This window comes from Megascapheus bottae, chromosome 13, assembly GCF_031878675.1.
Source record: "Megascapheus bottae isolate mThoBot1 chromosome 13, mThoBot2.hap1, whole genome shotgun sequence".
In the NCBI taxonomy this organism is placed as follows: domain Eukaryota; kingdom Metazoa; phylum Chordata; class Mammalia; order Rodentia; family Geomyidae; genus Megascapheus; species Megascapheus bottae.
This window is the reverse complement of record NC_143521.1, coordinates 38,327,967-38,355,774: the sequence shown is the minus strand read 5'-3', so window position 1 is coordinate 38,355,774 and position 27,808 is coordinate 38,327,967. Positions and strand designations below refer to the sequence as shown.

The 27,808-nt window shown below is 43.6% G+C and overlaps 1 protein-coding gene and 1 pseudogene across 2 annotated transcripts; one reads left to right on the top strand and one right to left on the bottom strand.

Annotated features, from left to right (window-relative positions):
• Positions 1-27,808, bottom strand: Ugdh (UDP-glucose 6-dehydrogenase). 2 transcript variants are annotated; one of them, XM_090343699.1, is made up of 12 exons: positions 27,722-27,808; positions 21,924-22,092; positions 18,713-18,814; positions 13,922-14,122; positions 13,560-13,757; positions 12,016-12,163; positions 10,326-10,420; positions 6,601-6,731; positions 5,988-6,121; positions 4,992-5,083; positions 4,799-4,909; positions 1-555 (listed from the first exon to the last, which is right to left on the bottom strand). In XM_090343699.1, exons 2-12 carry the CDS (start codon positions 22,083-22,085, stop codon positions 445-447), a joined length of 1,485 nt encoding a protein of 494 aa, XP_090199825.1. In that variant the 5' UTR covers positions 22,086-22,092; positions 27,722-27,808; the 3' UTR covers positions 1-444. The 2 variants fall into 2 exon arrangements, with proteins under 2 accessions (XP_090199825.1, XP_090199826.1); XM_090343700.1 differs by having other exon boundaries at positions 21,924-22,087.
• LOC150055850 (small nucleolar RNA SNORA40) lies at positions 7,916-8,037 on the top strand (annotated as a pseudogene).

The following is a 27,808-nucleotide window of genomic DNA, read 5'->3' as shown; positions in this document are numbered from 1 at the left end:
ACTGGTAATTCACACCTGTAATCCTGACTGCTAAGGATGACCGTGGTTTGAAGTCAGCTCATTGAGATTCTTACCTTCAGTTAACCACCAAAAAGCCCGAAGTGGAGCGGTGGCTCACGTGGTAGAGCATGACTACTGAGTACAAAAGCTTAGGAACAGCACCTAGCCCTTGAGTTAAAGCCCAAGGATAGGCACATACACAAAAATTGAGGTTTAATTTTGCTCTTACAAAAACTTGATACCCTTAAAACCAACATGATTATTTTCTACTCATCAAATCACTGAGCTAACGATAATATAAAAATATGTAAAAAATATTGATTCATAATTACCAGATATGCTAATATCCACATAGCTAGTACAAATCCGATGATTAAAAAAATATTGTTTCATTAAACAATGAAGTACCAAAATAATCACAGATTAAAAAAACCCCAACAATGCCTATACTTTAGGTTTCTTGGTAGGCGGGTCTTGAAGACTAAACTTTGGAATTTCACCAGAAGGAGTATATGGAATTCTCTTTGAAGACACCTTTTTACCAATTGTTTCAATCTGAAGAGGAAAATATTTTAAAAAGAGAAGTATTAGTAATCACAACATATATACAAATATATATATATATGCATATATTTAAATTTAACAATTCCGTAATGCAAGATAGTTTTCCTTTCCCCAAATAGAAAGTTTCTCAAGTTGTCTGATTCCTTTTCTTTGGTGGTACTTGAGATTGAACTTAGGGCCTTGTGGGTGCTAGGAAAGTGCTCTATCCTAGCCTCTTGACGCCCTCCAACACCCAAGTGAAAGATCATCTCCCGTGGTTTTAGGAGTATGTATGAAAGAAGCGAGCAGATAACTTCACATCCTTTCCCCCAGTTCTCATTCCCCTCACCTATTTAATAACAACCAAATAAAGCAATGCCCAGGAAGTTTACAGAAGTCGTAACAGCTTTGTTCTTCGTTCTTCAGAAAGATTCCCAGTGGGAATCCTGATTGGCATTTGCTATGTTACCAAAAACTATCTGGTCTTTTTCTCCCATACGGTGCTATTACCACCCACTGCCAAGCCATGGCGAGGATGCAAGGAGGAAGTCCTTTGTGTACCACTCACAAATGATAGCCAATTCTTATTCTGTGCATTACATTTTCCATAAGTTCCAGCCTCCATGGTACTACCATGTCCAATCATCCATCTTTTTTTTTTTTTGCTTGGTCGTAGGACTTGAACTCTGGGCCTAGGCATTGTCCCTGAACTCTTCATCTCAAGGCTACCGCCCTACGCCTTGAGCCACAGAGCCACTTCTGGCTTTCTAGTACTTAATTGGAGACAAGAGTCTCATAGATTTTAGTGCCCAGGCTGGCTTTAAACTGATCTCAGATCTCAGCCTCCTAAGTAGCTAGAATTACAGGTGTGAGCCACTGCACCTGGTATTCTTTTTTTTTTTTTTTAAGACTCTACTTTAGGGCCAGGAGTTTGGCCTAGTGGTAAGAGTGCTTGTGTAGCATGCACAAAGACCCAGGTTCAATTCCTTGGAGTACCACATATGTAGAAAAAAAAAGCCAGGAGCGGTACTGTGGCTGAAGTGGTAGAGTGCCAGACTTGAGAAAGCCCAACGACAATGCTCAGGCCCTGAGTTCAAGACCAAGGACTGGCAAAAAACAAAACAAAACAAAACAAACCAACTCTACTTCAATTGCTTATCTTGGCATTATTTTATTTATTTATTTATTTATTTATTTATTTATTTATTGCCAATCCTGGGCTTCGGCTCAGAGCTTGAATACTTGAGTTTTCTCAAGGCTAGCGCTCTACCACTTGAGCCACAGCACCACTTCTGGCTTTTTTCTACGTATGTGGTACTGAAGAATCGAACCCAGGTCTTCAGGTCTTCGTGCATGCCAAGGCAAGCACTCTACCACTAGGCCAAACTCCCAGCCCCTGGCTTTATTCTTTTTAAGAAAGCAAAGGCCCGGGGAATCAAGTAGGAGGAAGAAACCTATATGGTCTTAATTTTTTTTAAAAGACTCTTCTTTCTTTCTTTTTTTTTTTTTGCCAGTCCTGGGCTTGAGCTCAGGGCCTGAGCACTGTCCTTGGACTTTCTCAAGGCTAGAGCTCTACCACTTGAGCCTCAGCACCACTTCCGGCTTTTTTCTATGTATGTGGTACCAAGGAATCGAACCCGGGTCTTTGTGCATGCTAGGCAAGCACTCTACCACTAGGCCAAACTCCCAGTCCCAAAAAAGACTCTACGTTCTTAATGGTGAGTTTATCTCCCTTCCAAAGCAGAGTTAAGTATTCTACTCTATGTTTTATAACTTTTTAAACTAAAAATTAATATTCAATTCCGACACATATCAAAAACGGCTTTATGTTAGCTTACTGGTTTGGGGGTTGTTTTTTGTCAGTCCTGGGGCTTGATCCCAAAGGCCCTGTCCTTGAGATTTCTCAAGGCTAATGCTCTACTAGTTGAGTCACAACACCACTTCTGCCTTTTTCTGTGTATATAGTACCAAGGAATGGAACCCAGGGCTTCATGCATATTAGGCAAACATTCTTCCACTAGGCCAAGCCCTTGGCCCTCGCTCACTGTTTCATTAAATGAAATACACTGTAGTGCATCTAGCATGACTGATTTCTAAACCTACTAGGAAAAGTTTGCTATTCTAACTAGTCACAAAGAAAAAACCACTTTTTGTTCAGTATTGGGGATTAAACCCAGTGTTTGTCTAGCCATTTGAACTGTCCCCAACTCTTCCATTATCATTTTTTTTCTTTTTTTTTGGTTAAGTCGTGGGGCTTGGACTCTGGGCCTAGGTGCTGTCCCTGGGCTCTATCAGCTCAGACTACCACCCTACCCCTTCAGCCACAGCACCACCTCTGGTTTTCTAGTGATTAACTAGAGATAAGAGTCTCTCCGTCTTCAGTGTCTTTAGTGCCCAGGCTGGCTTTGAACCGAGATCCAAGATCCTCAGATCTCAGCCTCCTGAGTAGCTAGGATTACAGACGTGAGCCACCGAGCTGAGCTTTCCATTCTGTTTTTGGAGAAAGGGTCTTACTAACTTGGCCAGGACTAGGCCTGCTCCATTTCTCACTGGTCCTGCCTTCGTCTCAAGTGACTGCAATGGCAAGCCTGACGTACCACACCCAGCCCTTTGTACAAATCATTCCCCAGATGAGAAAAACAGGCAGCCAGGAAGATACAGCTTACGTCATAGAAGACTTAAACTCCGGAATTTAAGTACAACTGGGAGAAAGTCATGCTGTTAGTCAGAGGGCGGGATAGAATGAGCTGCCAAGGTCTGTGAGGGACCAGCAGCAGACAAGGGCTTGTGCAACTCACGAATGCAAGTGAGCCTCCTCACTAAGATGAGTCCATGCCAGGCTAGGAGAAGCAGATGTGGCAGTTTTGAGTAGCACGTGAGGCCTTCGACCTCCTTCAAATAAGATGGGGCAAGGAAGATGGTACTTGGCCAGCTAGGGGGCACTGCCTGCTCTCCACTTGGCGTGGGCGCCAGGTTGACGGCTGCCACACGCACTCATCCTCCCTACTCAATCCCTCTACCCCCATGGGCAGCCTGCCGTGAAAAACTGGAAAGTAGCTGCTAATTCCTATTGCGTAAGCCCTGGTACCACTGAGAATACTGCAGGACACCTATGCTCTGTTCTGGCCAAGACTTGTGTCAACTCTTCAAAGATTAACACAACAAGAGCAGGCTGTTCCCACCGCAACTTCAAGCTCATGCTCTTATTTCTGACTTTTCGCATCACTGAGCATGACAGAAGGATGGCTGGGACAGCAGGTGGTCACCCACGGCCCCTGCATTTCTCCAGGCACTCAGGGGTGTGGAAGGAGAAGGCTGAACCCTTCCTCCATCACCACAGACAGCCACCCCATGTGCAGACCCTCACCAAGCTAGAGAGGACACCACGGGAAGTGACTTGGCTTAGCTGGCAAGAATAACATGCAACAGCTACATCACCGGATGACTCCAGTACCTCTTCTCCTTTGACCTTTATGAACAGAGGTAAGGGATCATCCATTCTGTCTTGTTCAGTAGGAACTCATGCTCTTCTAGCAACTGTGTAAAGGCAAACTTTAGATCACAAGCTTAGGGAGTGGAATAAAACGAGAACTTCCCAGACAACTTAAGACCTTGCTCAACATTTCAGATTTAATGGTAAATGAGAAAGTATGGGAATTCTAAAACCCATATAACAGGTATGAAAGAAAATATTGGCCGGATGTGGTGGCTCACACTTGCAATCCTAACTACACAGGAGACAGAGGCTGAGATCTGAGGATCACGGTTCAAAGCTAGCCTGAGCACAAAAAGTCCCTGAGACTCTTATCTCCAATGAACTGTCAGAAAATCTGAAGTAGTGCTGTAGCTCAAATGGTAGAGAAAGCCTTGAGCTGAAGAGCTCAGGGACAGCAAGCAGGCCCAGAGGTCAAGCCCCACGACCAACACCAACAACAAAAAATTGTCAGGTACTGGTGGCTCATGCCTATAATCTTAACTATAGGAAGGCTGAGATCTGAGGATCTCAGTTCAAAGACAGTCAAGGCGATACAGACCGCGAGATTTCTATCTCCAATGAAGCACCCATAAAGCCAAAAGTGAAGCAGTGGCTCAAAGTGGTGGGGTACTAGCCAGCCTTGAGCAAAAACAAACCAAAAACAAAACAAAAAAACACCATAGCACCAGCCCAGATTTCAAGGACTGGCACTCACACAAAACAAACAAACAAACACAAAACAGTATATTTCAAAGAATCACGCTTCAGAATGCTCACTACCTGGAAGCCAATCGTCTGCAGTTCATTGTGGAGCCCATCCAGCACGCGTCGCCCATCAAAGATGAAGGCTGGCTTCAGCATTCTTTTATGAATCCGTTCATAATCCAGTTCCTGTAAAAACAGCCACATGAATATGCCCCCAACCAACACTAGAATGCCTCTAAGAATCATTCTGTCATCTCAGTCACCTCACCTTAAACATGTCCCACTCAGTGCAAATGACAACAGCATGGGCTCCATCACACGCTTCGTAAGGATCCTTGGAAATGGTCACAAGCTGGGCCACTGAACAACAGCAACAAGAAAGGGTTCACTTGAATTAGATATTTAGCCGCAGGGTTGTGAAATCATGAGCGCCTGACAGGTGGAGCCTGTGTTCAAGGTCAACAGTGAGCAGAGCCCTCTGGGGCTTCGCCCAGTGGCTAGCCTGTGGTAGGGCCAGGTGCGGTGTCTCATGCCTGGAATCCTAGCTACTCAGGAGACTGAGATCTGAGGATCTTGGTTCAAATCCAGCCTGGGCACTACTAAAGACTTTGAGACTTTTATCTCCAATTAACCACTAGAAAAGAGGAAATGGTGCTGTAGCTCAAGGGGTAAGGTGGTAGCCTTGAGCTGAAGAGCTCAGGGACAGCGTCCAGGTCCAGAGTTCAAGCCCATGACCAACCAAAAAATAAAATAAAATAAAATAAATAAATAAAGTCAGTAGGGAAAGGGGCACTAGAAGCTATATCCTCAGCCCCAAAACAACTGCACTTGCCAGGTGCTGGCAGCTCACACCTGTAATCCTAGCTACTCAGGAGGCTGAGATCTGAGGATTGCAGTTGGAAGCCAGTCCAGGCCAGAAAGTCTGTGGGACTCTTGTCTCCAATTAAGCACCAAGAAGCTGGAAGTGGAGATGAGGCTTAAGTGGTAAAACACTACAGGCTTGAGCCAATAAAAAAAAAGCTTAGGGACAGTAGTCAGGCACTGTCCTCAGAACTGACAGAAAAGAAAAAAGAAGTCTGGACTAATGCACAGCTGATTGCTTTACATTCAAGTGGAGGACAGAATGTCTCAGAGTTGACTTTTAGAGGAATGCATTGAGCAGACATTGCAGTGGTAGAAATGAGGAGGATGGAACCGCCAGATCTTTCTAGAGAACCGTGCAGGTCTGTACACGGAAGTTTCCTAAGGCTAATGGCAGTCTCACCTTGGTCATCCTGGGAGACACCGGGCTGGGACAGATCCAAGACGATTTGCTCTCGGGGCACTTTTGGGTCGTAGATATGGAGGTGGGCGCCCTCATCCATCAAGTACTTGCTGATGTAGATGCTGGAGGACTCTCTGCAGGAATAAACCAGTACCGCTCGAGATGGCCGCGTGTTCTACTTCACCATTTCCTTCCTTTTTTTATCCTTTTTTTTTTTTTTGGTCAGTTATGGGGCTTGAACTCTGGACCTGGACGCTGTCCCTGAGCTCTTCAGCTCAAGGCTACCATACCACTCTACCACTCTGAACCACAGTGCTGCTTCCAATTTCCTGGTGGTTAATTGAAGATAAGAGTCTCATGGATTTGTGTGCCCTTGTGGCTTTCAACTGGGATCCTCAGATCTCGGCCTCCTGCCTAGCTAAGGTTACAGACGTGAGCCACCAGCACTCAGCTCTTACTATCACTTCTACTTTACCTTAACCATGTCCCATTTGGTGCAAATACATACAGAAGTTCCCGCCTTCACATACGTTTCCACACATGCATCCACAAGCACCCAAGAGAAAGAAACTAACTCTCTACCAAGGTTTGAGCTGTGTTAAAGGGCCGATACCTTGTATCACCAGTGTCCTTTTTGAATGCAAACCCCAAAATAGCTATCTTCTTATCAGTCACTGTATTAAACAGACAGTCTATGATCCGGGAAGCAAACCTTCTCCTCTGGTAATCATTCATATCTATGACCTGAAACGACAGGAGCAATTGTGTGTTATTAGCCTGGGTTGGGTTATCTTGAGATTTTCTTATTAGCATGCATTAGTTGTACATGGGGGGTTTGCTGAGGCAGTTCATAGGTGCATACAATGTACCCCACATTCACCACCATTCCCTCACGAGCTCCACCTCTTACAGTGACTTACAATGACTTCCACTTTTATATGTGCACCCAAGGTATTATGACCATACTGTAGCATTATTATTTTTCTAGGTATGGGTGTGTTGGAACTAGGGCTTAAACTCAAGGCCCTGGTGTTGTCCCTGAGCTTTCTTGCTCAAGGCCAGTGATTTACCTTTAGAGCCACATCTCCACTTCCAGGCTTTTGGTGATTAATTGGACATAAGCATTTCAAGGCTTTTCCTGTCCAGAATGGCTTCAAACCATCCTTGCATGTCCTGAGTAGCTATCGAGCTGGCTTGAAGTCCAGCTGACATTTTTTTTTTTTTGCTAGTCCTAGGGCTTGTACTCAGGGCCTGAGCACTGTCCTTTGGCTTTTTCCTCAAGGCTAGCACTCTGACACTTGAGCCACAGTACCATTTCTGGCTCTTTCTATGCATGTGGTACCAAGGAATTGAACCTGGGTCTTTGTGCATACTAGGCAAGCACTCTACCACTAGGCCAAACTCTGGGCCCAGCTGACATATTTTAAGCACATTTTTATTTTCTGTTTTCAACTGAAAACATTATGCCATCATAATTTTTATGTCATAACAATTAATGTATGCACAAAATATTTTATGTAACCATAGTCCTGGGGCTTGAACTCTGGGTCTGGGCACTGTTCCTGAGTCACCACCCCACTTCTGGTTTTCTCGTGGTTAACTGCAGATAAGAGTTTCATGGTCTCTTGGCTGGGAGTTTGGCCTAGTGGTTAAAGTGCTTGCCTAGCATGCATGAAGACCCGGGTTTGATTCCTTGGTACCACATACATAGAAAAAAGCCGGAAGTGGTGCTGAGGCTCAAGTGGTAGAGCCTTGAGAAAGTCCAAGGACAGTGCTCAGGCCCTGAGCTCAAGCCCAGGACTGGCAAAAAAAAAAAAAAAAGAGTTTCATGGTCTCAAGGTCTTTAGTTCCCCGGGCTGGCTTTGAACTGCGATCCTTAGATCTCAGCCTCCTGAGTAGCTAGGAATACACATGAGCCCGGCCTGATTTGTTTTTTTGTTTTTTGTTTTTTTTTAAAGTTCCTTACAGATAGGTGTAAACAGTAAATCCTCTTTTACAACCCAGAACTCATTGATGAAATGAGTTTTTGGTACACGTAAGGAGGAATATGATTCCTATGACAGCTGGCAAGGATGGGAGTTTGTTAACTCATGCAGGTTGGCTCTGAAAATAAAGTTGAAGTAAAATCTAAAAACATCAAAAGTTAGCTAGACCCTCTCTCAGAGAATCAGGAGGGCATGGTGCTATGTTCCTGTAATCCCAACTCTGGCCAAAGTAGACTTGTAGTCTAAGGTTAGCCCTAGTGAAACATGCAAGATCCAACATGAGAAATAACTAAACAACAGGGCTGAGGCATGGCTCCCTGAGTTCAAACTCTACCATTAGTGGAGGAAAAATTCAGTTTGAAAAGAAAATGGTCATGGAATAAACGATGTGTAGAGCTATGGCTACTGATACCTGTACTTCTATCGGGACAAACCATAACACTATAAATATTTGCCAAGAATTAACAATACACGTTATGAGCCTGAGTCTCTGATCAGCTACTCTGTTCAATTTAGGCTGACCAAGTGAGCAGAAGGAAAGAGACTTTTTGAGACTCAGCTTCCAGGGGCCACCTCAAGCCCTGGGGGCTTAGAAGCTGCCCAAATCTCTGTGATGGGGTATCTAGACTTTCTGTGCACGTGGCACACAGAGAATGGGGGCATAAGAACCAAAGGGCTGAGGGAAATGGCTTCATATTTCCCTAAAAAGTGTATGTGCCCTTAGATTTCCTCCTGTACCTATGGCTGATGCCTGAAACTTCATGAACGCTGGGGAAAAATATTTGGGAAAAAAACCAAATACTGCCTATGACCTACAGGAAAATGACTCAGCATCTCTAAATGTCGGTTTCCAAATAAATAAAGTAGGCGATAATGTCAGTGATGAGGGCCTGCAGGCAGAGACTTAGGGACAGGAACACGGTCCCAATTCAACATGCTCATTCAAGGCCTCCCAGCGGAAAAGGCTCCTAATTTTAACTCTGTGAATCTAAACAGGACACAAGGAAAAAAGGCTGGGTGCTGGGGGCTCAGAGCTGTAATACTGGCTCATGCCCATAATTGTAACTACTCAGAAGGCTGAGATCTGAGGATCATGTTTTCAAGCCAGGGCATGCAGGAAAGTTCATGAGACTCTTTTCTCCAGTTGACCACCAAAAAGCCAGAAGTGAAGCTGTGACTGCAGTGTAGAGCACTAGCCTTGAGAACAAAAGTTCAGGATAGTGCCTGAGGTTAAGCCCCAGGACTGGCATGCACAAAAAGAGTAAAACAGCCAGGCACAGTGGTTCATGCTGGTAATCCTAGCTACTGGGGGATTATGGGGATCACCCATGATCTGGGGGTCATGGTTCAAAGCCAGCCCAGGCACTAAAGTCTAAGAGACTCTTATCTCCAATCAGCCACTAGAAAAACTGGAAGTGGCACTGTAGCTCAAGAGGTAGGGCAGTAGCCTTGAGCTGAAGAGCTCAGGGACAATGCCCAGGCTGAGAGTCCAAGCCCCACAACTGTCAAAAAAAAAAAGAAAAAAGAAATATTGATGTGTCATAATATCCATCAAACTCAATTAGGAAAAAAAAGGCTAATCAAAATCAGATGCCAATAAATAAATCTAAAATAGGTAAACTGAATTCAAGGGTGGCATGTTTAATTAGAATCTAACAAGATAATATTGTATTTATTTATTTTTGCCAGTCCTGGGCCTTGAACTCAGGACCTGAACACTGTCCTTTCCCTAAGCTAGAGCCCTACCACTTGAACCACAGCACCACTTCTGGCTTTTTCTCCCCTATGTATGTGGTACCGAGGAATTGAACCCCGGTCTTCGTGCATGCTAGGCTAGCACTCTACCACTAGGCCAAACTCCCAGCCCTTATTTATTTATTTTTTTGCCATTCCTAGGCTTGAGCTCAGGCCCTGAACACTGTCCTTGGACTTTCTCAAGGCTAGAGCTCCATCACTTGAGCCTCAGTACTACTTCCAGCTTTTTTCTATGTATGTGGTACCTAGGAGTTGAACTCGGGGTCTTCATGCATGTACTCTACCAGCATGCCAAAATCCCAGCCTAATGAGATGTTATTAACTATCAAGATTAATGGTTATAAATTCAAGCATATAATCCTAGCTACTCAGGAGGCTGAGATCTGAGGACTGCAGTTCGAAGTCTGCCTGGGCAGGAAAGTTTGTGAGATTTTTGTGTCCAATAAACAACTCAGAAAAAGCCGGAAGTGGTTCTGTGGTTCAAGTGGGAGAGTGCTAGCCTTGAGCACAAAGAGGCTCAGAGACAGTACCCAGGCCCTGAGCTCAAATCCCATTATCAGAAAATAAATAAATAAATAAATAATAATAATAATATTACCTGTTGCCAGTAGCGAGCTACTTCAGGCAAATTCAGAGCCTCACAGAGATAAACCAAATTTAGAACATCTTTTTGGAAGCAGCTCCCACCAAATCCTGAGGAAAGAGAAATCTATTTACATGAGTCCAAAACTGAATCATATGATACTACATCATAGGGCTTACACTAAGTTTTTTTTTTTGGTAACAAAATTCAGATATTAAAAAATTAGTATATTCACCAGGCTCTGGTGGTTTACACATGTAATTTTAGCTACTTAAGAGGCTGAGATCTGAGGATTGTGGTTTAAAGTCAGCCTAGGCAAAAAGTTTGTGAGACTCTTATCTCTACTTAACAAAATCCCCACAAACACCAACTTGGTGATTACTGAAGCGTACAATAGAGTGGCAGGCTTCTGTGCACTGATTAATATTAATACAAAACTTTGTTCACATGTTCTTCACAGAACCTATGCTGAAGGCTCAAAGTTGTAATCCTAGTTACTCAGGAGGCTAAGATCTCAGGATCAAAGTTGTAAGCCAGCCTGGGAAGGAAAGTCTATTTTTTTTTTTTTTTTGGCTAGTCCTGGGGCTTGAACTCAGGGCCTGGGAACTGGCCTTGAGTTTTCTCATGCCTAGCACTCTACCACTTGAGTCATAACACCACTTCTACCTTTTTCTGTGTATGTGGTACCAAGGATCCAACCCAGGTCTTCATGCATGCTAAGCAAGCACTCCACTACTAAGGCCACACTCTTGGCCAGTGAGACTCTTATCTGCACTCAAAACTACCAAACAAGCTGGAAGCAGAGTTGTGGTTCAAGTGAATGAGTACTACTTGAGCAGGTTAGGGGACAGTACCCAGACCCTGAGTTCAAGCTCCAGTACTAACATACACACACAGAGAGCACAACAATGCGAAAAACATGGCACTATATAATCACAAAAAAAGCAATGTTCACGTGTACAAATTGATGCCTGGAGTGAAAGCATTGCCTGATCAACTCTGATCCAGGAGTCAGGGGGTCTGGCTGTTATTTCACTGTTTATACTACCAGAAATGTATCAGAAAGAAAGATAACAGGAAAAATTTTATCCTACTGGCTTTAATAATCTGTTATTGCCTGGCATGGTGGCTCACGTCTGTAATCCTAACTACTCAGGAGATTGGAAGACAAGGTTCAAAGCCAGCCTGTGCACAAAAGGACCTGAGACTCTTACCTTCAATTAACCTCAAGAAAACGAAAAGTGGGGCTTGGCTCAAGGGTAGGATGGTAGCCTTGAGCTGAAGAGCGCTGGGACAGTGCCCAGGCCAAGTGCAAGCCCCATGACCTTCCCTCAATGCCAAAAAAAAAAAAAAAAAATCTGTTATTTATTTTCTATGTGGGTTTCCGAACTTGAACTAGTAATGTTTTTCTCTTAGAACACTGAACCCTTAATCATTTTTAAAAAAATGTTATGCCAGTACGGTGCCTCACATTCATGAAGCCCATTGGAGCGCTTAGTACCACATAAACAGAAAAAGCCAGGAGTGGCATTGTGGCTCCAGTAGTAAAGTGCTAGGCTTGAGCAAAAGAGGTTCAGGGACAGTGCCCAGGCCTGAGTTTAAACCCCAGGACTGGCACAAGAAAAAACAAAAACAAAAAAGTTTCCATACAGTTAGAAATGCAGCTAAATGAAGCCTCTTTGTCTAGAGAAAAGATGCAACACACCCACACTGGCTTTCAGGAACTTGTTTCCGATCCTCTGGTCCATGCCAATGGCTGCGGCCACCTCCTCCACATCAGCTCCCGTGGCTTCACACAGAGCACTGATGGAGTTGATGCTGCTGATTCTCTGGGCGAGAAATGCGTTTGCTGCCTTTAAGAAATAATGGCGGCAGAGAAGTCGAATGAGTCCAAGTGGAAATTTTAAACATCAGTATTACACTTGATCAAGTTGACCTGAATTGCTGGGAAGATATGAAAGTCACTAGCCTTGAGGAGACGGTATGGCCTCCTAAGTCAGGAAACACCTATGATTTACCAGGGCACAAAAGCAGGAAAGAGGGATGAACACGTTCTCACTGTCCTGTATCTTCTGTGTCAGCTGACATTCAATTCAAATTTGAGAATTTTCCAGATCATCTTATACTCTATGCGATCCTTTTTGTGATTATTTTATAATTCAAATGTGGAAAAATATTATCTTTAAAAGTATAAACTTTTGTGCCAAGTGCCTGTGGCTCACACCTATAAATCTAGTTATTCAAGAGGCTGACATCTGAGGATCATATTTCAAAGCCAGCCCAAACAAGAAAGTCCATGAAACTCTTATTTCAAATTAATCACCAGAAAACCAGAAGTGGTGCTATGGCTCAAGTGGTAGAGTGCTAGCCTTGAGCCGAAGAGTTCAAAGACAGTGCCCAGGCCTAGAGTTTAAGCACCATCACTGACCAAAAGAAAAAAGTATAGGCCAAGAGTGTGGCCTAGTGGTAGAGTGCTTGCCTAGCATGAATGAAGATGCAGGTCTGATTCCTTGGTACCACATACATAGAAAAAGCCAGAAGTGGTGTTGTGGGTCAAGTGGTAGAGCACTGGCCTAAAAGAAAGCCCAAGGACAGTGCTCAGGCCCTGAGCTGAAGCCCAAGCCCAGGACTAGCTGAAAAAAAGAAAAGAAAAGAAAAGAAAAAAGTATAAACTTTTGTCAAACTGTGGTAAGAGGCTCGTGGCTCATGCCTGTAATCCTAACTGAAGATAAGGGTTCAAAGCCAGCCCAGGCAAGAAAGACCATGAGACTATCTCCAACGCCAGGAGTGGCGTTATGGTTCAAGTGGTAGAGCAGTAGCCTTGAGCACAAAGAGGCTCAAAGACAGCACATAGGCCCTGACTTCAAGCCCCACAGTCAACAACAACAACAAAATTTCCAGTCATGGGGCTTGAACTCAGAGCCTGAGATTCCTTGGACTTTCTCAAGGCTAGAGCTCTACCACTTGAGTCCCAGCACCACTTCTACACTTCCAGCTTTTTTTTTCTATGTATGTGATGTGGAGGGATGGAATCTGGGCCTTCGTACATGCTAGGCAAGCACTCTACCACTAGGCCAAACTCCTAGCCCTATACCCCCAATTTTTTTTTTAAAAAAGCTAAATGTGGTGTTGCACCACCACTATCCCAGTGCTTAGGAAGGAGTAACAGGAGGATCATAAATTTGAGGTCAGCCTGAACTTTGCCCCAGAACAACAAGTTTAAAGAATAGTGGAAATCTAAGCACTAACCAGTTTGGAAAGCTCTGACGACCAAGTATTGGTGGTGAGGATCTTTTCTTTGGGAACCCAGTGCTCATACACAGCGCACAGCGCCTGCACAGCTTTCCGGCCTTCTGGGGTTTCATCCCCTCCAATCAGTACTCTGTCCGGGTTCTTGAGGTCCTTGATAGCTGTTCCCTCTGCCAAGAACTCAGGGTTGGACAGCACCTAGAACCCAAAGCAAAGAAAAGTTTTAGGCTGGAATTAATCACAGGCAATTTGAAGGCATCAGTATTTACAGAGGAACCAGACTCTATTGTGCTTGCATATGTATGCATACATGCGTGCGTACACACGCACGCACGCACACACACACACACACACACACCTACCTGTAAATTCAAGTCAGGTTTTGTATTCGCATCAAATATGCGGCGGATACTTTCTGCAGCTCGCACTGGAACTGTGCTTTTCTCAGTCACAATCTTGTATCCATTGGAGTTTTTCACAATGCGTCTAGCACATGCTTCAATGTATTTCAGGTCTGCCGCACGGCCTTTCCCCATACCGTAGGTTTTGGTCGGAGTATTCACCTGATGAAGAAGAGTACCTGTGAGATGCTCAGTGGCTTTCAGAATATTTCCTTGGACTATCCAACATCATCACCAGTTGGTATGAAGTCCAGTACCAACCATCCACGCATATGGTTTTCATCCTCTAAGAGGTCCATGGAAAAATCCATTTTATAAATATCATCACTAGAGGAAACATCTTGAAACATCCAGAGAAGTCATTCAATGCATTTTTGTTAAGTAGTTACTATACTTATGACAGATTCTAGAGTAGGCAGCTGCAAGCTAAGCCCTTGAGATAAAAAGGGATGAGACAGTGCTCATTGGAAAGAGTGTGCTGAAATGCAGTCTTCTTTCCCTTGTTATATGCAATATAATATCATGGTTCCTAAATAAAATTCTTTATGATTCCTTATTTTTATGGCATTAATAGCTTTCTGAAACTGTAGCATCATTCACAAATGCTTTTGTTGTTATTGCTGGTTGGGGAGCTTGAACTCAGGGCCTGGGTGTTGCCCCTGAGCTTTTTTGCTCAAGGCTTGCACATACTACCACTTAGAGCCACAGTCCCACTTCTGGTTTTGTAATGATTAATTGGAGGTAATGTCTCGTGGACTTTTCTGCCTGGGCTGGTTTTGAACCAAGATCCTAAATCTCAGCCTCCTGAGTGGCTAGTTTTACAGGCGTGCGCTACTGGTGCCTGGTCACAAATGCTTTCCTCATTTAAGGCCTCATAGTTTATTTTTCTTTCTTTTTCCCCTGTGCCATATCATGTTCATGGCTTGCTTCCTCTTGGCTAGCATTCTACCACTTGAGTCATACCTATTGTCTAGCATTTTACTTATTAATTGGAGATAGAGTCTCAAGGATTTTTCTTCCCAGGCTGGCCTTGAATTGTATTCCTCAGATCTCAGCTTCCTGACTAGCTAGAATGATAGGCATGAGCTTTTGGCTTATTTTTGCTTATTTTATTGTTTTGTGCTTGAACTCAAGGCCTCAAGCTTTCGCTTAGCTTTTTCTCTCAAGATTAGTACCCTTGAGCCACACCACCACTGCACCCAACACCCAACAACAAGAGTATATAGAAGTTTTTATTGTTCATGTTGTTGTTGTTTTGGTCAGTTGTAGTTGTGGTCCCTGAACTCTGGGCCTGGTTGAGCTCTTCAGCCCAAGCCTGCTGTAGCTCTACTACTTTGAGCTACAGTGCCACTTCAGTTTCCTGGTTAATTGTAGGCAAGAGTTTCACAGACTTTTGCCGGGTGCGGTGCCTCATGCCTGTAATCCTAGCTATTCAGGAGGCTGAGAGCTGAGGATCTCAGTTCAAAGCCAGCCCGGGTACAAAAGGACCTGAGACGCTTATCTCTGATTAACCTGTAGAAAATGGGAAGTGGGGTTTGACTCAGGGGTAGAGTGGTAACCTTGAACTGATGAGCTCAGGAACAGTGCGCAGGCCATTTTCAAGCCCCATGGCCCACCAAAAAAAAAAAAGTTTCACAGACTTATATGCCCAGGCTAGCTTTGAACCATGATCCTCAGATCTCAGCCTCCTGAGTAGCTAAGATTACAGGTGTAAACCACTGGTGCCTGGCTTCATATTGTTTTAAGACAAGGTATTACTACATAGGCCAGGCCAGTCTGGACCTTGTGACCCTGAGCTTCCTACCAGCTGTGATCTTAGGAGTGTCCTACTATGCCAGAGACATAAATAATCTTTTTGGTTGATAGTGGGGCTTGAACTCTGGGCCTGGGTTCTCTCCCTTAGCTTTTCAGCTCAAGGCTAACACTCTACCATTGACCTATAATACCACTTCCAGTTTTCTGGTGGTTAATTGTAGATAAGACTCTCTCTGACTTTTTAGTGCCCAGGCTACTGCCCTACCCCTGGGCATTGTCTCTGGGCTCTTCAGCTCAAGGCTACCGTTCTATCCCTTGAGCCACATTGCCACTTCCTGTTTATTAGTGGTTAATTGGAGATAAGAGCCTCAAGGACCTTACAGTGCCCTGGCTGGCTTTGAACTGTGATCCTCAGATCTCAGCCTTCTGAGTAGAATTACAGATGTGAACTACCTCGACTGGCTCAGAAATAATATTTTAAGTATCATTAAGTAGCACTAATCCTCCTCTCTTGATGACTTTGTAACCTAATGATAGACTAAGTAAAGGAACCAAGCAAAGTAAGCCAGAACTTGAATATGAAACTGAACTGTGAAAAAGCAGGAGGACAAAGTTATCTACATGCATGGAATGACAGGACACCAGGAAGGCAAGGTCTGAGGGGGCAGAGGAGGTAAATAAAACTGGCTGGAGCCGGGTGTGTGGCTCACTCCTGTAATCCTAACTACTCAGAAGACTGAGATCAGAGGATCACAGTTCAAAGCCAGCCTGGGCACTAAATTCTGTAAGACTTTTTTTTTGGTGGGTCATGGGCTTGCACTAGGCCAGCACTAGGCCTGAGTGCTGTCCTTGAGCTCTTCAACTCAAGGCTACCGCCCTACCCTTGAGCCCAGCCCCATTTCCCTTTTCTAGAGGTTAATTAGAGATAAGAGTTTCAGGTCTTTTGGTGTTGGGGCTGGCTTTGAAGTAGATCCTCAGATCTCAGCTTCCTGGGTAGCTAGGATTAGAGGTCATCAGGTGACTTGTGAGACTCTTATCTCCAGGCGCAGAGTTCAAGCCACAAGACCCACCAAAAAATTAAAATAAATAAATAAATAAACAACTAGCTGGAGATGAGAAATGATCAGACAATTCTCCCTAAAATAAAAATGATTCCTGTCTCTAATTCCCTTAAAATAATGTGTGCTATCTATAATACACAAAGGACAATGGCAGATGATAGCTCTGGTGTTCCTGCCCTTTGTCTAGGGGATCTGGGAGTGGCAGGCTCAACCATGAACTTCTTATAGGGCAGTACAACAGGCCAAGGCCCTCAAAGAATGATCTAGCAAACTCCATCACTGACCTAATCTAACAGGTAGATTCACTGCAGGAGTTGTTTTACAAAATAGAAAGGCTGGGCTGGAAGTTTGGCTTAGTGGGAAAGTACTTGCCTAGAATGCACAAAGACCCAGAGGTTTGATTCCTTGGTACCACATATAGGAAAAAAAAAAAAGCTGAAAGTGGTGCCTTGAGAAAGTCCAAGGACAGTGCTCAGGCCCGAGCTCAAGCCCTGGGCTGGCCAAAAAAAAAAAAAAAAGCGGTGCTGTGGGTCAAATGGTAGAGCTCTAGCCTTGAGAAAGCCCAGGGACAGTGCTTAGGCCCTGAATTCAAGCCCCAGAACTGGCATAAATAAATAAATAAATAAATAAATAAATAAATAAATAAATAAATAAATAAATAGAAGGGCTGTAGATCTACTAACAGCTAGGACTGGAGGCACCCATGTCTGCCTAAGGGTACAACGTTGCTTCTACATTATTCCCCAGAAAAGGCCATCAATCATATAGGCTGAGTACACAAGCCTCTGACCTAGTACACAAAGGTAACACTAGGAGAAATGGTGGGATTTCTTCAAGGGCACCTCCTGAAAGGGGTGTGGTCACTTATCACTACATGAAGGCTCTTGTTCATTTTCCTCTGCTTTCGACCAAATCTGCTGTGACTTCAAATGGATTCAACCAGGCACTAAGTCATGCTCATACAGGGACAATTCTTCCTCCTACAGGATGTCAGTCTGTGTCCAAAACTTTCCTAGATGACACATACGTCATCCAGGATAACAGTGTAGACAATGGGCAACTGACCAGTCCCTCTCTTAGCCTCCCAGAATCACACTCATCTCAGCAGTCAGAAACCAGCTCCTTCCTCCACATTTATAGTCACCAACATATAAGCTTTATGGACACCATGGCGTTTCTTTCCTTTCTCACACAAACCTAACGTTCTTTATTCCTAAGGTCAGATACCACTACAGCTCAGATAACCAATGGGTGATACCATCACAGAAAGAATGTATCTGTAGATAGCCACCAGGGGCAACAAGAAATAAATGGCTAAGCCAAGTTATAAGACAAAAGACATCTGTGTCTAGCCTGATAACTTAGACAATAAACACTAATCAATTTAAAATGAATACAGGAACAGAATTCAATTAGGTAAGACAAGCCTGTAAGTTAGCAAATGGATTCCCTTTACTTCATCTCTGACGATAAATATATACTATTATCACAGGTGCTCACCTGGGACCAGCATTTTTTGGTTCTAGAAATTCTTGGTTCTTGGATTGTTTCTTCAATTTTTTAAACATTTTTTTCATCAGTTATGGGGCTTGAACTATGGGCCTGGGAGCTGTCTCTGAGCTTTTCAACTCAAGGCTACCTACCGCCCTACCACTTGAGATATAGTGCCATTCCGGTTTTCTGGTAATTAATTGAAGACAAGAGTCTCATGGACTTTAGTGCCTGGTCTGGCTTTGAATGGTGATCCTCAGATCTCAGCCTCCTGAGTAGCAAAGATTACAGGCATGTGCCACCAGCCTGGCTGCCCGGGCTGTTTTTTAAATTGTGATCCTTAGATTTCAGTCACCTGAGTAGCTAGGATTAAAAGTATGAGCCAATGAAAGTTTTAGACAGATACAAATATATTGAAATTCACATACTAAAGGCAGCTACTTACAGAAATAAACACAAGATCAGCTTCTTTGATGGCTTCATCAATATTTGTAGAAAAAAATAGATTTTTTCCTCGACAGGATTCTACTACTTCTTTTAATCCAGGCTAGAAAGGAAAAAAAAAAGGAAAGATTTGTTCATATTGTTTATCAGTCATGTGAGATAATCTAATAGTTTAGAATGAATGCTTGTTAAAGGTAAGGGAGAATACATTCACAGAATAGCAAAGTTTCAGCACATGCCTGTAACATGGTACTAGGAAGGTAGAGGCAGGAGTATTGTGCATTGGAGGCAAAACTGAGTATATAGTGGGACCTTTTTTCAAAAAATGGGGGATGAGGGGCTTGAACTCAGAACCTAGGGACTGTTCTTGAGTTTTTCAGTTCAAGGCTAGCACTCTAACACTTGAGCCACAGCTCTACTTTCAACTTTGTTTTAAAGGTTAATTGGACAGAAGAGCCTCATGGACTTTCCTGCCTAGGATGGCTTTGAACTGTGAACCTCAGACTTCAGTTTCCTATGTATTACAGGCTTCAGCCACCAGTGCTTGGCAATGATTATTCAATAAATATGGTAACATCAAAGTAAGAGTTTTTAGCTGAGTGCAGTGGCTCACGCCTGTAATCCTAACTACTCAGGAGGCTGAGATCTGAGGATCAAGGTTCAAAGCCAGCCTGGGCACTAAAGGACCTAAGACTCTTATCTCCAATTAACGAAAAGTGGGGTTTCGCTCAAGGGTAGGGCAGTAGTCTGGAGTTGAAGAGCTCAGGGACAGTGCCCAGGCCCAGAGTTCAAGCCCCAGGACTGGCAAAAAACAAATGATCACACTAAAAAAGACCTTTTCTTACTCATTTCTTGTCCAAATTACCATCATGTTGAGCCCAGTCACCACATATTACCTGGCCTACTTTCCAACTTCATAAAGATGGAGTTACATGACATATACTGCTTTCTGTCTAGGAATATTACTTTTGTCAGAATTTAACCATACTCTTTTTGTGTGTATGTGATTATGTTTTTTGTTTGTTTTTTATTCTTCTTCTTCTCTTAATTTCTGGCTTTTTCTTTTTCATTTTTTTTTTTGCCAGTCCTGGGCTTGAGCTCAGGGCCTGAGCACTGTCCTTGGACTTTCTCAAGGCTAGAGCTCTACCACTTGAGCCTCAGCACCACTTCCGGCTTTTTTCTATGTATGTGGTACTGAGGAATTGAACCGGGTCTTCATGCATGCTAGGCAAGCACTTTAACCACTAGGCCAAACTCCTGGCCCTTTTTTTTTTTTGAAGTCTGAGCCTGGGTGCTATTACTTTTGTTAGAATTAAACCATAGTCCTTTTGTGTGCATGTGATTTTTTTTTTCCCCATTTGTTTTCAGTTTTTTTTTTTTTTTTTGGGGGGGGGTGGTGTCATGGGGCTTGAACTCTAGGCCTGGGAGCTGTCTCTGAGCTCTACAGCTCAAGGCTACCATTCTACTTGAGCCACAGCAGCACTTCCAGTTTTCTGGTGGTTAACTGGAGATAAGTCTTACAGACATTAACACCTCAGTGCCCGGGCTGGCTTTAAACCATGATCCTCAGATCTCAGCCTCCTGAGTAGCTAGGATTACAGACTTGAGCCACAGATGCCTGGCTAAAACTTCTTTTTTTATCAAGTTGTTTTGCCAAAATGTTAAAAACAAAAACAAATATAATAGCAATGCTGTGCTTAGAACAGGCAAAGAATGATTTCATAGAGAGGCGTTAAACAACTATTATTCCCAGATCATCTGACAGAATAAGGGGCAAAATACAAAGAAATGGGCAAAGGTAAAAGGACAAAGGTATGACTACAGTCTTGTTTTTAAACGAAAATCCAATTGAGATATTAAGAGAAAATGCTGGCCAGGTACCGGAAGCTCACACCTATAACCCTAAGCTATTCAGGAGGCTGAGATCTGAGGAGCTCACTTGAAAGACAGCCAGTCCTTGAGAATCTTCTCACCAATGAACCAGCAATGAAACCAGGAGTAGAGCTGTGGGTCAAAGTGATAGAGCCTTCAGCAGAAAAAGCTAGAGATAATCCCCAGGCCCTAAGTTCAAGCCTTACTACTGAAAAAAACAAATAAACAAACAAACAAAAAACTGGAAGTATTATTAATTTTTTTTGTGTACGCCATTACTGGGGCTTGAACGCAGAGTCTCACACTCTTGCTTGGCTTTTTCCCTTAAGGCTGGTACTCTACCACTTTGAGCCACTTGCCGTTTTCTGGTGGTTAAATGGAAGTGAGATTTTCAGGTCCTTTTGTGCCTGGGCTGGCTTTGATCCTTGATCCTCAGATCTCGGCCTCCTGAGTAGCTATGATTACAGGCGTGAGCCACTGTGCCTGGCCCTACTTCCATAATGTCTCTTCAGGCTGTCTTCAAATCTCAATCCTCAGACCTCAGCTTCCTAAACAGGTAGGATTACAAGTATGAGCCACTGGTGCCGGGCTATTAATTTTCTGAAGTTGAGAATCATTTATTTCTGTACATACCGAACATTTTTTTTTTTTTTGCCAGTCCTGGGGCTTGAACTCAGGGCCTGGGCACTGGTCTTGGGCTTTCTCAAGGCTAGTGCTCTAGCACTTGAATTACAGCACCACTTCCAGGTTTTTCTGTGTATGTAGTATCCAGAAATCAAACCCAGGGCTTCATGCATGCTAGGCAAGCACTCTACCATTAATCCACACCCTTGACATTTTTAATTATTTTTTTTGGGTTGGCCATGGGACTTGAACTCTGGGCCTGGGTGTTATTCCTGAGCTCTTCAGCTCAAGACTACTGTTCTACCTCTTGAGCCACAGTGCAACTTCCAGTTATCTGATGGTTAACTGGAGATGAGTCTTATGACTTTGTAGTACCCAGGCTGGCTTTGAACCTCAATCCTCAGATCTCAAGTAGGATTACAGGCATGAGTCACTGTGCCTGGCTTTTCTTCATATTTAAATTTGTAATGTTGATTTCAGTATTGTCTCTAACTTGATTTTTGTCTTTAGTGCAGGGGAGGGTCTCGGATATTCTAGTCATGTGTTCTGTCATGATGTTATACCCTCAACCAATGTCAACAACATTTTGTATCTAGATTTTTTTCCCATCAATTTTCTTGTCATTTTTAGCCTTAGATGTTCATGGTAGTAGTACATACAATGTTTAACAAAGATAAAACCAAGAATAACAAGCGAGAGTGGCCTGATGTGTTTACCTCATAAATAGGAAGGGTTGGAGAATTCCATGCATTGATTCTTGCTTCATTAACATCAACAACTGTTACCCTGATTTCCGGGCACATGTGGGCAATGACACTGCATGTGGGCCCTCCGACGTAGCCCGCTCCAATGCAACAGATCTTCTTAACTTCAAACATGACTGCACTAGAGAGGAGGTGGAAAATGAAGTATTAGTATGAAAACACAAAGTTGAAGAAACCACATCACACATTAATCATACTTTATCAATGTTGCCAAAGTGACAGGGTATCTGGAAAGATTTCCTACATTTACTCACATAGAAATTACGGAAAGAGGAATTATACATAACATTCCAATGGGATGGCCTAACTTGTTCTGTGCCGTATTAGCATGAAACAAATGGAACAAATTATAGGAACTGTTATTACTGGCAGAGAACCACAAGAATCATAATAACTTAAAACTCAGAAAGTCAAGAAGCAAAATATAGTCTTAGTTTAATAAACTAGAGTAAATTTACTAACCAGGACAAGTCTTGTTTAAAGGCGGGTATATACAGGTAAGTTTTCCATCAGCTTTATACTGTGATAATAAATATTAAGAGTAATTATTTATTTATTTTTGGCCAGTACTACAGCTTGAACTCAGGGCCCGGGCACTGTCCTTGGGCTTCCTCAAGGCTCTTCCACTTGAGCCACAGTATCACTTCTGGCTTTTTCTGTGTATGTGGTACCAAAGAATTGAACCCAGGGCTTTGTACACGCTAGGCAAGCACTCTACCACTAGGCCATGCTCCTGGCCCCAAGAGTAGTTCTTTGAGCCAGGTTCAAGTGGCTCATGCCTATAATCCTAGCTACTCAAAAGGCTGAGATTTGAAGCCTGCCTGGGCAGGAAAAATTCACAAGTCTTCTTCTTCTTTTTTTTTTGCCAGTCCTGGGGCTTCAACTCAGGGCTGGGCACTGTCCTTGGACCCATTTTGCTCAAGGCTAGTGTTCTGCCACCTGAGCCACAGCATCACTTCCGGCTTTTTCTGTATATGCGGTACCCAGGAATTGAACCCAGGGTTTCATGCATGCTAGGTGAGCACTCTACTACTAGGCTACACTCCTGGCCCCAGGTGACTTTTCTCCCATTAACTACAAAAAAGCCAGAAGTAAAGTCCAAGTGGTAGAGTACTAGCCTTGAGCAAAAGCACTCAGGAACAGTGTTCAGGCTCTGAGTTCAAGCCCTTATATTGGCACTAAAAAGAAAAAACTAAAAGGAGAAGGAGAAAGAAGAGGTGGAGGAGGAAGAGGGGCAGAGGGAGGGGAAAGAGGAAGAAGAGCAGGAAAAGCAGGAGGAGGAGGAGGAGCAGGAAGAGGAGCAGGAGCAGCAGCAGCAGAATACTAGTGGTTTATGCCTGTAATCCTAGCTACTCAGGAGGATGAGATCTAAAGACCATGGTTCAAAGCCAGTCTGTGAGATTTTTATCTCCAATTATGCAGCAAAAGAACTCACGGACAGTGCTCTGGCCGTGAGTTCAAGTCCTAAAACTGGTGGGGTCGTTGGGGGGCGGGAAATTCCACAATCCAGAACTGGCTCTTGAGATTGGACTTTCTGCTGTGGTTTGAATATATACTCTAAAAGCAGGAGATATAGTGGTAAAGTGCCTGCCTAGGGAGCTCAAAGCCTTGAGTTCAAACCCTAATACTATTCTCTCCAAAAAAGAATGTTTACTCCAAAATATGTATTAGAAACTTAATTACTAATATAAATGTTGGGAGTTTGGGACCTAATGAGAAGTGTTTCCTTCTCATTGTTCTACCTGTGTATACAGATTAATTAATACCTATTCTAAAAAAAAAGAGCTTAAAAAAATTCACATTTGCACTGTTTCTTTCTTTGCTCTCCGAGGAATGACATAGCAAAAAGGCCCTGGACAACATCAGCCTTTCTATCTCGGATTTGCCAATCTCTAGAACCATGAGCCAAGAAGTATCTGTCATGTGTCAGGAATTATTATACAATAGAAAACAGACTTACACACTCCCTACATGCTTAGTTTGGCTTCAGCAGATTTTTTTTTTTTTGTATAGAGCAATCAATTTCAACATTCATTTAAAAAATAAAAGGGAGGGGAAGGATTCTGTAGTTACCAAAGATTTCACATTCGTTTTCACTTTAAGTTCTCCAAGACCACTTTACTTGTGGCAACCATCTGTCTTTACTTTTGTCATCTACTTTTCTATTTTCTCCTTACTACTTCCAGGCTGCAGGTGCCCTACACATAGGGAAAAAGAAAACTGTACGGGTAGAAAAAGACTACAGATATAGAAACACGAGGTTTTTCTTTGTGGTTGTTGTTTTTAATGTACTATGTGAAGTTACTTCTTTTTTTCCTTTGTTTTTTCTTCCCCCTATGCTTTTTTCCTTTTTGTCACTGTATCTGATTTCAGTACCTGGTGTACTGTATATATGTTTATTAGAATTTGGTAAGGGAAGGGAAATACTAAAATGGTGAGACAAAGGACAAAGGATGAACCAATACAATAGCAATACACATAAGACAATATGTAGAAAATGAACTCTACAACTGGGGGGGAGTGGTAGAAGAACATGGGAGGGGGTAACAATGTCCAACAATAAATGTACTTACAACTTTACATATATAACTATAATCCCTCTGTACATTACTCTGACAATTTTTTTTTAATTTAAGAAAGAAAAGATTGGCCTAGTGGTAGAGTGCTTGCCTAGCAAGCACAAGGACCCCGGTTCTATTCCTGGGTACCACATATACAGAAAAAGCCAGAAGTGGTGCTGTGGCTCAAGTGGCAGAACTCTAGCCTTGAGCAAAGTGTCCAAGGAGAGCTGGAGTTTGGCCTAGTGGTACAGTGCTTGCCTAGCATGCATGAAGACCCAGGTTCGATTCCTTGGTACCACATACATAGAAAAAGCCAGAAGTGGAGCTGTGGAAGACTGAGATCTGAGGATCACAGGGTAAAGACAGCCTGAGCGGGAAAAGTTCTTGACACTTGTATTTCTAGTTAACCACCAAAAAGTCAGAGTGGAGCTGTGGTTCAAGTGGTAGAGTGCTGGCCTGAGCACAGTGCCCAGGACTAAAACACAAAAAAAGAGTCCACGAAGCCTGGCGTGATGGAGCAGGCCTGTAACCTCAACACTGGGGAGGCTGTGAGTTCCAGGCCAGCAGAAATTACATAGTGAGTTCTATCATAAGACTGTCTCAGAATAACAAAAACAGGAGCCAGGAGTTTGGCCTAGTGGTAGAGTGCTTACCTAGCATGCATGAAGCCCTAGGTTAGATTCCTGAGTACCACATACATAGAAAAGCCAGAAATGGCGCTGTGGCTCAAGTTGTAGAGTGCTAGCCTTGAGGAAAGTGCCTAGGCTCTGAATTCAAGCCCCAGGACTAGCAAAAACAAAAAAAAAAGAAAAGAAAAAAAAGAAAAAGGAAGGAAGGAAGGAAGGAAGGAAGGAAGGGAAAAACAGATTAAAGTTATTATCTGTTACTGTTCACAAATATATTTAACATCTAGAATGATGGCCCTTCCACAGTTATTAAATAAGTAACTCTTTGTAAGGCCAAACTTGCAGACTTCTGTTTAAGTAGCTTTAGTTCATGTGGCTGGTTGTAGATTTCTTTTTTTCTTTTTTGCCAGTCCTGGGGCTTGAACTCAGAGCCTTGGGTTCCTTGGGCTTTTCTCAAGGCTAATGCTCTACCACTTGAGCCACAGCATCACTTCTGGCTTTTTCTGTGTAGGCGGTACCAAGGAATCAAACCCAAGGCTTCGTGCATGCTAGGCAAGCACTCTACCACTAGGCCACATTCCCAGCCCCAGAACTGGATGCATTGTAGGACTTCCTTTTGGGTTCCTTCCTTGGCACTTCATATGAAGTGTGGCTTGCAGATCAAAGTACTGAGGTAAGTGTGTGCATCAGCGGTGCAAAGCCAGTAAGTAGTCACTAGGAAGTTTCAACAAACCCTCAAGAAACTTGAAGATGAGACTGAAACATATATAGCAGATGCTTTCTAATTCCATTTTCTATTTCTACTTTATTTGTTGTTTTTGGACCTCTGCTGCGGTTCAGCCTGCTCCTGCTTCTTTTGCTCAAGGCCAGCACTCTACCCTTTGAGCCACAGATCCACTTTCAACTTTTTTGTCTCATAGACTTTTTTGCCCAGCCTGGCTTTGAACCTCAATCCTCAGATCTCAGCTCCTGAGTGATTCAGAAAAATGGAACTGTTGGATTCACGAGGGAGGCATTTGGAATCAGAACAAACTAAGCCATTCTAAAAGTACACTTCATGTAAAATACCATAAATTTGGAAAAATATTTCAGTGTAGATGTTACTAGCTAATAACAAATACCCTGTACAACAATTTAAACAAAATATAATCCCATCACTCCACCTCTTCAGTATACTCTTCCTAAGTACCCAGGAACTTTATCCATCAAGTTCATACATGATTTTGACCATTTTTACAAAGGAAAGTATCAAATCTCCAAGAAAGGTAATATTAGCTTTACTTCCAAAGGCCATAACATAAAGCTGTGGAAACAGGTGCCAGTGACTCATATCTGTAATCCTAATTATTCAAGAGTGAGATCTAAACTTTATTGTTGGAAGCCAGTGAGTGAAGGGAAAGCCTATGATAATCTTATCTCCAATTTCCCAGCACAAAGCCAGAAAATGAAGGCAAGGTTCAAGTAGTAGAGTGCAACCTTGGGCAAAAAGCTAAGGAACAGTGCCCAGGCTCTGAGTTCAAGCCCTGGTACTTGCCCCAAAAATAAATAAAGCTATAGGAATATCAAGAGAGGAGAAAGAAACACAAGGCTGGAGATGTAGCTCAGTGGGTAGAGCTCCAGTACAAAGCTTTGGGTTGAGTCCCCAGCAGAGAGAAAGGGGGGGGACAGGGGGAGGGGGACTCTCACAAATGCAAGAAGAAAACCAAGGTTGTCTAGCACTTAAGACTAGAAGTTGGGTAGTAAAAAGCACATCTCTGGGTGGACAGTCAGCTCTTTCATTTTACATCTCCGGAACCCTTCTGAAGAAACACCAGGCTACTGTTCTCCATTTCATAGGGGATTTGAAGAAACTCAAAGACTCACTGTGTCTCTGAGGTTAGTGGACTGACAGCCACCCCTCTATATCCGTGAACAGCTCCTTACCACCCTGCATATTTGAATTCCACTAAAATCCTATTCTACATACCGGAATACCCAGCCCTATTTATCTGATGATTAAACTGTAAAATTCTGCAAGATCTCACACAAACATGGTCTCCAAAAGACTCCAAGGAAGTCTTTTCTTGACCTGAGGTGAACAGATGTATGGGGTAGCGGCCTGCAATGAGGATTTTTGTCCTCAAAGGGGCTTTGCTAAGAGGGGAGGCCAAAGAGAAGCGGGGAGCCCCTCCCCATCACCCTCCCCCCTCACGAGCCGACTCTGACCCCAAACAAAAGACCCGGGGCCCGAAACCCCAGTAAGGTCCCGTGGAGAGGATCGCTTCCTTCGGTGGGCATTCCGCTTTCTGAAGCACAGGGAAATGTCATTTATTTCACCAAGTGCCGAGGTGAAAGCGGAATTGGAAGGCCTTAGAGAGTCCTGATTTAAAAGCCGAGGCCGCCCCGTCTCCCCCGGCTGCAAACGCGATTCCCGCCCGGGGACGGTGAGCCGGAGCGGCGCGCGCCCTCCGCCCGCTGCCTCCGCGTCCCGCCCGAGCATCCCGACCCGACGGCGGGGCCGAGTGCGGCGCTTCTCCGCTACCCCGCTTCCCGGCCCCAGGACCGGCCCGGGTGAGGCGCTTACCCGCTTCTGAGTCCCGACACGGCGGCAGCCTCGACCTCGGACAGCGTTTTCCTCTCAACCTTGCAGCAGCTTCTGCACCCGCACCGG

Coding starts and splice junctions, on each gene's coding strand:
- Ugdh (XM_090343699.1), bottom strand. CDS start 22,085: ATGTTTGAAGTTAAGAAGATCTGTTGCATTGGAGCGGGCTACGTCGGA. Junction 6,732..10,325: donor TAGCTCGCTACTGGCAACAG/GTAATATTATTA, acceptor CTGTCGTTTCAG/GTCATAGATATGAATGATTA. Junction 6,122..6,600: donor AAGGACACTGGTGATACAAG/GTATCGGCCCTT, acceptor TTATTCCTGCAG/AGAGTCCTCCAGCATCTACA.